The 10778-nt window shown below is 44.4% G+C and overlaps 1 protein-coding gene and 1 long non-coding RNA gene across 2 annotated transcripts; one reads left to right on the top strand and one right to left on the bottom strand.

Annotated features, from left to right (window-relative positions):
* Window positions 1-49: 49 nt before the first annotated feature.
* LOC105564386 (WD repeat-containing protein 34-like) lies at window positions 50-4899 on the top strand. The gene is made up of 9 exons (XM_012016710.1): window positions 50-316; window positions 409-493; window positions 712-927; window positions 1006-1240; window positions 1703-1904; window positions 2819-3018; window positions 3398-3540; window positions 4143-4345; window positions 4702-4899. The coding sequence occupies exons 1-9, from the start codon at window positions 258-260 to the stop codon at window positions 4769-4771; spliced, it is 1413 nt and encodes a 470-aa protein (XP_011872100.1). The 5' UTR covers window positions 50-257; the 3' UTR covers window positions 4772-4899.
* Window positions 4065-4706, bottom strand: LOC105564385. Its single transcript, XR_001009117.1, has 2 exons — window positions 4330-4706; window positions 4065-4252 (listed from the first exon to the last, which is right to left on the bottom strand). It is a non-coding gene; the product is annotated as an uncharacterized LOC105564385 (long non-coding RNA).
* Window positions 4900-10778: the final 5879 nt, after the last annotated feature.

The following is a 10778-nucleotide window of genomic DNA, read 5'->3' as shown; positions in this document are numbered from 1 at the left end:
TTACCCATGTTTTGGCTGTAGATGGCGAGACTGGCGAGAGCAGCTCATCAGCTGTTTCACTTCGTAAATATACCGCACTGGTAGCGCGGTAGCGTCGGTGGCAGGTGTCACCCGAATATCGGGCGTCCGATTGATCTCCGAACTTGACGAAGAAGAAGAATATCGTACGCCGAGAGCGTAAATCTGGCTTTTCTTAAAATTAAACGTAAATAACAAAAAGGGGGACATTGACGGCGAGGTTTGTTCTATCGGGGAAAATGTTTAGCACCAAGACCTTCGACGTTGTGAGCTTCGACTCGGAATTGTCCGCTGCGAGGTGAGCTCGCTTATTATCATTCGAATTGTCGCTGCAAAGTATACGCAAACAGCCCTTCGTTCTGTCCGACTGATAACGCGATCGTTCCCTAGGTTGGAGACGTCCGCGAACGTCCAAACGACGGAGATAGTCTACGCCGCTGACGACACGCAGACCGCGGAGACGAGGAGTGTCGGGGTGCGTTGTTGAGATTCTACTTGAGTCCCGGAGTCTTCGCTAGACTTCATTTACCCTCGAAGAAATGTGTAAATCGCAACGCGTCGATAAACACCGCAATTCTCGTATATCCTGCATTTAATTCTGACAAGCGTCCAAAGTCAACGCTGCCGAAACGATTTGCCTTCATCGTTTCCTTCGTCACTTTAGCCACGTGATTTTTTTTTTAACAATTCCAGAGCCAGACGGTGAGCGGACAGAAAACGGATGCGCAGGTAGATTACGACAGGCTGGCGGAGTTTCTGAAGAAGGTCACGCCAGGGATCCTGGAGGCCCTCGACGAAGCTTACGCCAGCAGCGCGTTCGACGACTACAACCCGAATGTGACCGAGGCTTCGTCCGCCACAGTGGAGTTATTGAAGAGGATAAGTACGTCGAGAGAGACGGACGCGCAGGTACGTCTCTTTCGGTAAAGCCAACTAACCGTCGTACACAAGATTAAACCGCTGTCACCAGTCGAGTTTGTTTTGCAGATCAAGATAAGCGACCTGTCGTGGAGCACCGTCGGCGGAACATTAGCGGTAGGCCTCAGTCACACCTATCACGAGGCATGGTGCGATCACCTTTCCGCGATCCAGTTGTACAATCTCACGACCGAGGACAATGTCGCGGACGCGCCCACCAGAACGTTGGAGACGAGCGGATGCGTTACAACGCTGTGCTACCACCCGACACAGCCCTCCATCCTCGCGGCCGGATTGTCCAATTGTGAATCTCTTTAATTAACTAGTTACAGTTACAAGTTACCAATTCTGAAAAGTAACGCGTTACAGTTACAGTTACTAAAAAAAACAACGAATCGTTACTGTGCAGTTACTTTCTTGCAATGAAAATAAAATTATTAAATCTGCGCTTGAATTGTACAAGTATCGATACAAGCGTTTATTTGCAAATGCAAGACCTAATGCGATCTGTAGAGGTTTAAAAAATATATGAAGCAACTATTAATGTAACTATTAAATTAGTTACTAGTTATCGAAAAAGTGTAACTGAGTTAAGTTACAGTTACAGATGGAGAGAAAGTAACGAAGTTAAGTTAGAGTTACTAAAAAGAAAGTAACTGGAACTGTAACTTCGTTACAAGTAACGAGTTACTTCCCAAGCCTGATATTAATCAAGTCTCACGTCCCGGTATACCTGACAAGTGCATCGATTGTGTGATTCCTCAAGGGGACGTGTTGATCTGGAATCTCAGGAACGACGACTCCGTCGTGCCGATGCACGTGTGCACTCACGGCGACTGCGTGTCTCAGGTGTGCTGGCGGCCGAGATCCGTCAACGACGTGACCCTGTTGCTGAGCTCCAGCACGGACGGATACATACTGATTCACAAAGTAACGGCCAACTTCACGACCGTCGAGTCGTACAAGCGGTACGTGCTTAACGTGCTGCCGGCCGGCTGACTATTAACCTTTAGAGGGCCGGAGTTGCCACTATAGTAGCCAGGAGCTAACTTGAAAACTTTGCGGAACATGAAGATTACATGTATGCATAAATTTTCTGTTTAAAAAATTACCAATTTCAATGGAAAAATGCCGACCCTCTACAGGTTAATGGGAGAATAGTGAAGTATAATTTTTTTTTATTAACTCTCAGATTTATTTACAATCCGTCTCAAATTTTGATAATAAGTAAATTTTATATTAAGTGTGCTCACTAGAAAACACCTTTTAGTTTACACTCTCATGTCAACTTTAATTTACATAAGCTTGGTTGTACTTCCTGGGCCCCTTAGTCGATATATCAATTTAGTTTATTTGAATCTCTTTTGGTTATCCAGTGGTTTGAATCTCTTTAGTCTTCTTTTGTCATGGCTTTCTTGAAGTAACCTACTTGATTAGGATAATTGTCTAGTCTGTTGATATATATTTTACAAAAGTTGTTTAGTTTTCTCCGTAACGTATAATAAATACAAAATTTTACTTACCTTGAGTAGACTCCACTGGTTGTATTACGCGTGTTATCGTATTGAATATTGCAAACCTTTGATTTGGGTGCAGAGCAGTCGGAAGCGGTGCTGTCGGGGGTGTTGTCGTGGGCCGTGATGTAATTTCTTCTTTGTCCAGCCTGTTCTTTTTCCCTTCGAGAACTTATGGAAAAGCGGCACGTCTTTAGAGCGCCTACCCGCCCGAAGATAATACACCACTGTTTATCATCATAGAACGTTTCTTTTCTTTAACCGTCTCCATTTGTTAACTATTAAACTTACTTTCTTTGCGAATGCTTGAGAGTTGCATCATGGGTATATTAAAGCACAAACCTACGCGTAATTTCTCTCTCATTCAGATTCAAGATAGTTAAGGAACGTAATCCGGTGGAAAGCGTCAGGCCACGCAGCGCCGGGGGTACGCGCGAGCGCGCCGCTGAGGCAGGGCTGTGCATCACGAGTTTTGACTTCTCGCCGAAACATCCCAGTATATTTGTCGTCGGAACGCTGTGTGGTGGAATCTATAAATGTAGCTTGGACAGTGTAACTTCCATCGAAGGTTCGTGCCTATATGTATATGTACATAACAGGGATAGGAAAGTTACTTTTTAAAAGGAACTAGTTACCGTCACTCGTTACCGAGTGAAAAATGTAACTCGTTACTGTTATGGCGTAAAATTGAGATGCGACCTTGCGAAAAAGATCAGTCGATATGCTTTTAATAGACAGTGGCGTTTCTGTTAATTAATAGGCATTATCTGTTCCACTTTAAATTTATTGCCTTTGAAATTGCCTGGGAAATTCATTGTTAGATCGTGTAGTTGTTGCGAAAAAAGATTTGTGAAACAGGACGTCGAAAACCCGCTATTTCATAACAGGGGACTTTCCTCTAATAATAAAATTTGTCATCGAAAGTAAGGGACTGTTATCAATTTCAGGAGATACCACGCTTTTAGATCCCGTGATCGACGAATATGAAAGACACGGAGGTAGCGTTACCTGCATTAAGTGCTCGCCTTTACGCAATCTATTTGTCAGCAGTGCCACAGATAAGGAAATCCGTGTATACAATCTTGACGAGGTAAATCCCCGCATGTCACACTTCAGCCTTTCAATAATCACGATCCTAATTCTACGTAAACAAGAAATATTACTTGATGTCTTTATTTACTTCAATTGAGTTTTCTTGTAGATAATTGGAGTTTTAGAGCTTAAGAATGAATGGCACAGTCACACGATAAATTGCATCGTGTATTAACATAATAATTTTGGCACATAAATAGCATAAAATATAAAATTGGGGAATTTAGAAACTAAAGTTGCGCAGAATCTTGTTTAAAATACACTTTGCAGTTATTCACTATGAATACTATCTCCGAATGTACAGATCTTTAAAGGAAGCATAAATCTACTCTCTTTTCGTGCTTCATCATACAAACAGTATAATATATACGTACGAGAACGTGTCGTTCTTGACACGACGTGACTTGTTCGCTCTTCTGCAACTAAATCGCTTGTTCAAAAGATCGAAGATACAAGTTTTAAAACGCTTTCTAAAATATCTCGTTGACAAATGTGAAAGGGAAAGAGAACGAATGTAGCCAAATGTTTACGAAAATTTATTTTATTTCACATCAGTCAATTTTATCTTTTCGTTACGTAATTGTGAATTACATTACGTAGCATGTCGGCCAGCGAACCATTTCCGTGGACAACACAGTCGTGGGATTAACGTGGATGATTGGTAATCAAGACGTATTCGCGGCATACGGAGCGGGCGTGTGTGTGAAGTTCTACAACGTCACTGACGGTAAACCTGTGACACACGCGAAACTCGAGGTGACTGGCAAAGAAAGTATCAGCAGCTTACGTATAAATTCCAAGAGGTGTGTGTAAGATAATTCGGATGATTCATCGCTCAAAAAATTCTCTTTCTTGCCAATTTGCAGCACGTCAGTTGCAAAACGATGATCGATTTTTCGACATGCGTTTATTTCTGTAAAAAGAAACAATTTCTTATCTGTAGTAAACACATGTCTTAAATAGTAATTGTAATTTGCGATAGCAAAATTGCATTACAAATACACTGTCAATGATCAGTCTTTCAAACAATTGAGTCGGAATCATCCTCCATTCGAGACAATTGCTAAAATATATATAGAAACGTGACTCATAGTTTTAATGCAAGAGATCAGTAGATAGTAAAAATTATACATTGAAAAGATCAATATTTGTTTTACAGAGATATGCTGGCGATTGGAGATGTTCGTGCGAATGTCGAAATATGGAAATTTCCACGTCACTTGTTTTGAACGTATCTCTGATTGACGCAATTGCTCGTGCCATTTGCTGAATGGACTGACACATCGCTACGTATGCCTTATGTATTGCACATGCATATGTAACTGTTTTTACTAAAGTAAATTATTGGAACATTGAACCTTCCTTTTTTATGTATAAACAGTTTTCCTCTAAAGACAAGAGATGATGACAATGCAACTCTCGGTAACATGTTTAAGCCAAGAGTTATTTCGAGATCGAAAATACTCACCAGTTCACAGTGCCTCTGAAACAAGATTAAAGTTCAACGCATTTTATATACGTTATATACGTTATGCGTAAAATAAAAATATATTAACAATTTAACCAAATGAGAATTTATCTCAACATGTTCACCATTGAGAACAATTTACTTAAAATTTCATTGTACAGTCTATAAAAAAAGGTAGTATTGTAAAAACGATTTTATATTACCTCTGCGTCTCCGCAAACAATGCAGCGTATTCTGAAAAGGGGATACAATTAAATAGGGAATATATTTATTAAATTTCAGGTACGTTGAAGATTTGTCCTGACAAGGACAGTTTGCGCGCACAACTTGGCGCTGGTCCAGATGTCCTTGCCCTGAAAAGGGCAGTTAAACCTTTGTCCTGATAAGGACAGTTTGCACCGCACGCTTGCGCGCACGTTTATTGCGACAACCGAGAAGACGCACCAGCGTCGTGATGCATTTGCGGGCCCCGACAGGGGCCCTGAAATGGCTATGATTATGCGGGAGAATCTGATTTAATAGGATTTAATAGGATGCAATGTGATATATAAGATAGAGGAAACAAAAGTAATGGCGTTTCTCCCGTTAAATATCTTGCCAATGTTGAAGGCAGCCAAAGGCCGCGTGTTAGGATTAAATTGACTCAAAGAAATTTTGTCTCTTTTTTTTTTCAAGGAAGGGAACGAAATAGGGAATAAAATGATTGAAAATTTCGTCTGCTCCATCCTGATGATTTCCTCCTTCGCGAACGGCAAAGATGTCGATTCCGTTCCTCCTCTCGAACACGTACAAATCTCAAGTATTCTTCTTCAGTGTCTTCCTCTTAAAGCGACAGCACCTATTTACGCGAGACTCGTCAGGCGAGTCCGCAACTTATCTCCTTCTGTTTCTGTTTTATCTCCGTCATCCGAGCTCTTCCTCCGATCACCTCTCCCTGCATCTTCGTTTTTCTTGCTCTTGCCCTTTTTCTCTCTTTCTTCCTTCGATCAACAATGATATGAATATGCGCGTCTCTCCCGTGCGGAGAGCGACTCGCATAGACATCACGAAATACACGAACTCCGTCCCCGCGTAAGTGGCTGTATAATTGCGCTGCGCTGAAATATACTCTGGAAGTCACGGGGACGGAAAGTTCCGGTAAAGTTCCCCCGGCTCTTCTTCTCTTGCGTAAAGACTCCACTCGGGTTTCCCCCCCCGCGACTTGATCGAGGGACCGAAACCCCTCCTGCTTTCCGTTCTCCTGGTTCACCAGCTTCAACCGGAATCGATTTACCGAGCACATTATTGCACGCCAAATCTTTCGACTCCTCGGTTTTTTGTTTCCCGCATCTGCTCTTTCGTCAAGCTCTTTCTTCCTCTCCCTCTCCCTTTCTCTCACGTTATCTCTTCTCCTCGACGGTCTCTCCTTTCATACACGTTCACGCACGCTCTCTTTCTCTCGCATTGGTTTCATCTGTACACTTGTAATTTTTTTGGCGCCTTTTGTATTCAAAAAGACATTTTCTGGTCCGTTTCTTTTTCTTCTTGGAAATCCTGAGACCCAAGCTCCAGTCACTCAGAACTCAAGACACTGCTCTGCTGACGAGCGGAGAGCTTTTTTCATATATACTTGCTGCTCCACTCTTCGCTCCGTATCTTGATGACCACTCGCACCCGAGAAACTTGCGTTCCCTTAGTCTTCTTCCTCTCTCGCTCCTTCTTTTCCGTACCGCTGCGTCTCTCCTCGAACCTCTCTCGTTTTGCTTGACAGCTTCGTTCCTCGAGAAACTCATCGGCGTTATAAATGTGCAAAGCAAAGTTACGATACAAACAGTTACGCCCTAACGCCCTTAGGCATGACTCTTATTTTCTTTCTTTTCCTCCTCCGTCTCTCGACAATAAATGCCGAGCGTGTTTAAGCGAATAGCTTCTGGGAAGCCTCCAAACTTTATCTTGTTCATTACATTGTCTCCCCCGAGCGTCGTGGACTTCGTCCTTGGATCTTTGATCGCCCTCGATTATCCGCGTCTTGATCCCTCGACCCTTTCTCGATCGGACCTCTCTTCTCCGCGGACGCGAAGACGAAGAAAAAGTGCTGCGATCCTTCGCGCTGAGTTAGCCGTCCACCTCCCCGATCTTCCGCATCTTCTTTCTTCTCTCTCTCTCTCTCTCTCCCTCTCCCTCTTTTTCGCCGACTGCTCTCCTTCGGAATCTTCTCGTCGGACGCGCAAGCACGAGACGATTGTTTCACGGTGAAAACAACGGGATGCGCGTCAAAAGGTGACCGTCGCTGATCATCCACGTAGTCCCTCCCTTCTTCCTCCTCCTCCCCCTCCTCGTCTCTCGCGCGATCACCGCCGCGACATCGACGTACTCCCTTTCTCTCCTTGGATCGTCCTGTCTCAGAAACGAATGAGAGGTCGCTCAGCTTTCTTCCTCGGCTAAGTCACTCTCGTCCTGCAGGTAACTGCCCGAGACACTCCTCTCGAGGATAATTTTCCGTTCTTCGTCGAAAGCAACGATTCTCGCGACTCTTGTCCCTCTCCACCAAAGTGAAGCGACCTTCTCGGAAAAATTGTCGGGGATGCGAAGCCGTGACGTCGGATCGTCCTCGGATGGAACGGACGACCGACAGATCCCGTTTCTGCGCGTAACGACGAGTTCTTCCTCTCCACCACCTTCCCGTCCGTTTTCTCTCCTCCAGTCTCGCGATTCAATCTTCAGATCCGACGAGTCGCTCGAACGGGTCGCCAATATGAACCGCGCACACCGAGCTCCCCGGAAGTCTTCCCCTTCTTCTCGCGTAGCAAAATAACTCTCTCTCCCTCTCTGTCCGTTTTCGAGGGCATCCGCCCTCCCCCCCCCCCATCCCTACGCGTTTTCATTTGCTTATTTACAATTATTTAAATGTATCTCGTCGTCTATATTACTATCTTCATCATCGTCGACCGACGCGCTCCCTCCTTTCCTTGTAAACAGTTAAATTCTTAATCGTGACATATATATATATAATATATAATGCCTATTAACGCTCCAGTCAGAACCTTAAGTATTAGCTTTTTGTTTTTCTGTTACGATACTACATAATAGATTACGGTCGTTATCATCTATGTCTTATGTACTCTAGAAACCTCGACGTGGTTAATTGCATCTCGTCGTGCCCGTGACCAGTAATTGCCAGAGGGACACGGAGGGAGGAAAAATCGTCGTCATTGTCGTCAACGTTGTTATCTTCATCACAGAGATCGCGACTCGATATTCTTACAACTATTATTAACCTCTCCTATTAGATTCGCAGTTCTTTAACTATCTCTCTTTCTCTCGCACGCATTCTCGGCAACGGAGCCAACACCGTTGTCTGCAATCCCCTTACAATCTGCAGGCACGCATGTTGTATCGACGAAAAATGAAAGGAAGAAACCACGTCTCGCGCAAGTCTCTCTTGCGACACCCTCGTCAACTCGTGCGATCATAATTATAACAATCGTAACCGTTAACAATGCTGCTCCGCGAGATCGCACGTCCTGGATTGTCGTTGACAAACAACCTCGATTCTTTGCATTTTTCGCGAGTACAGCATGAACGCGATCGCGCGCAGACGAGCCGTTCGCCTCCAGAAAGCGAGCAGTTCTCTTACAAATGTAAACACGCGTCTTCAATTTTGTTCCCGCGTCTCGTTTATATTCGTATAGCTTATCGCACCCACGCTTTCGGGAGAAACGACTCGTGCTGGTATCACATACGCACGCACGCACGCACGCACACACACACACACATACACACATTATCTTTTCTTCTTTCTTTCTTTTTTTTTCTCGCGATAACGTATCGACGTCATTGTCCCATTAAAGCAGACCAGAGTTTCGAGAAACGATGCTCGGTACAAAGTGTAAATTTACGGACGAGAATAATTGGACACGAAAAACAGGGGGTTGCAAGAGGGGGAGGGGGACACGCGTATAAGAAAAGTCGGATCTCTTCGTCTCGTTGCAGTAATATTGTCGATTTAATTTTCGGAAACCCCGTCCGCATCTCTGACATTTATCCACCGCCGGACACGAGATCCCGAGTCTCTTGTCATTTAATATATTCGTCAAGATTAAGATTAAGGAACGGCGCGAGTCCGGCGCCAGACGGTCAGAGGAAACGCGGATGCGTTTTCTATATTTGCGCCTCTATAAAATACATTTATCGTACTTTTTCATAAATTTATGTACAATAAATGCGATCGTTTCAATCAAGGTTCGTGGAGGTTATAAATATAAAGTTCTATAAATAAATATAAATTTTCATCAAAAAATGTAAATATAAATTTGTTCATAAAACTTTTTTTTATAACGTCCCTCATTTTTTTCTCGCATGTCTGACGGCGATAGAATAATCTCCGTAAACGATCAGTCAACTTCCAGCAAGTAATAATGGCAAAGGACAAATTTATAGCCGATCGTAACATTGTCCTTTCAAAAATCTAAGGACTTTGTCATAGATTATTGTAGTCTTTAAAGCTACGTGGTTTGAAAGTCAAGTATACATCTCTATATCATTTAATTCTCAGTGACTCGATTATTGCTCTCCATTCCCCGGGTGATTTCTTTTAGTAAGTGGCAAAAGAAACGTCGGTTGGGTCAACGGGACGATTCTTTCTTTTTAACAATTCGAGACGATGCCTCCGAGTCGCGATTAATTCGCGCGCAGAGATCTATCAACGAGATCGAGTTCCACACGCGGACGTCACCTCCCCCTCCTGCGCCGAGAAATTATAAGGGGACAAGGGGAATATAAATCCCTTACGCACTTATTTACCAAATATAGGGAGAATTGTTTTCGCGCGCGCGCACCACCGTTTTGCTCGCGCTACTTGCGACGACGACGTTCTGCGTCACGGACATGCGTGTACACGCGTGCGAAAACAATTCTCTGCTCCAGAGCGACACGTTCTTTCCGACGAGACGCCCGGCGAACGGGTTCCACATGCTATTATCTCTGATCGCCGCGCCAACCGCTATCTGCGTTTCACGGTGTCGGTCACACGAGTCTCCGCAAAGCCGGAGACACTATCGGGATAAACAAAGAGACCGACACGGACCGAGAGTGCAGACGCGTGAATGATTACACTCGACAATATAAACACGCCGTCGTTTCCAAAACGACGAGCGTCGACGATGAATCGGAAAGATCGACGGAGATCGGCAGAGAAAACGTGCCCTCGGAGGAGGAAGCTCCTTTGCTCGCACACACACTCGCGCACATTTTCTCCCTCCGTATGCATGTATATATATCTCTCTCTATATATATATATATTTTGTATTTCCTTTTCGCTCTCTCATTCTCTCCTCACTCGCTCGATCCAGCTTTATTTTGGCACGCATCCTTGCCTCGTCACGCTCGCATACACGCACATTCATTATCCGGAAATATACTAAACTATATGTATATATGTGTATAATATATATATATATGTGTGTGTGTATATCAAGGTACATGGTCTCGATTCGCTCAAACAGTCAATGTGTTCTCTCGCCGCGCTGGCGAACGGTCCTTTTCGCACGTGATCGCCACGGTGCGAGCGGCGGGGAGCATCTCGGCCACGTCTCGGGGAGACTCCTCTCTCGCGAAACGTGTAAAATTAATTCTCCCCCTCCCCCGCCCCCTTTGCCGACGGCGCCCCCCTCGCATCGTCGCGCGGCCGCGCTTTTAAAACCAGCGTTCGCGCGCACACGGCGGCGGGAGGATGGATAAGAATATATGTATATATTGTCACGTCGACGGGGGTCGCCCCCGTCGGTTTA

This window comes from Vollenhovia emeryi, unplaced genomic scaffold (genome assembly GCF_000949405.1).
Source record: "Vollenhovia emeryi isolate VEMERY1.0 unplaced genomic scaffold, V.emery_V1.0 DF939165.1, whole genome shotgun sequence".
In the NCBI taxonomy this organism is placed as follows: domain Eukaryota; kingdom Metazoa; phylum Arthropoda; class Insecta; order Hymenoptera; family Formicidae; genus Vollenhovia; species Vollenhovia emeryi.
Note: the sequence above shows the minus strand (reverse complement) of the source record. Positions and strands in the feature narration are given on the sequence as shown.

What these genes read in the sequence shown, in the direction of transcription:
- LOC105564386 (XM_012016710.1), top strand. Translation starts at nt 258, where the DNA reads ATGTTTAGCACCAAGACCTTCGACGTTGTGAGCTTCGACTCGGAATTG. An exon ending in TCGGAATTGTCCGCTGCGAG is followed by an intron (nt 317 to 408) that starts GTGAGCTCGCTT and finishes ATCGTTCCCTAG; the next exon opens with GTTGGAGACGTCCGCGAACG. An exon ending in CAGTGTAACTTCCATCGAAG is followed by an intron (nt 3,019 to 3,397) that starts GTTCGTGCCTAT and finishes TATCAATTTCAG; the next exon opens with GAGATACCACGCTTTTAGAT.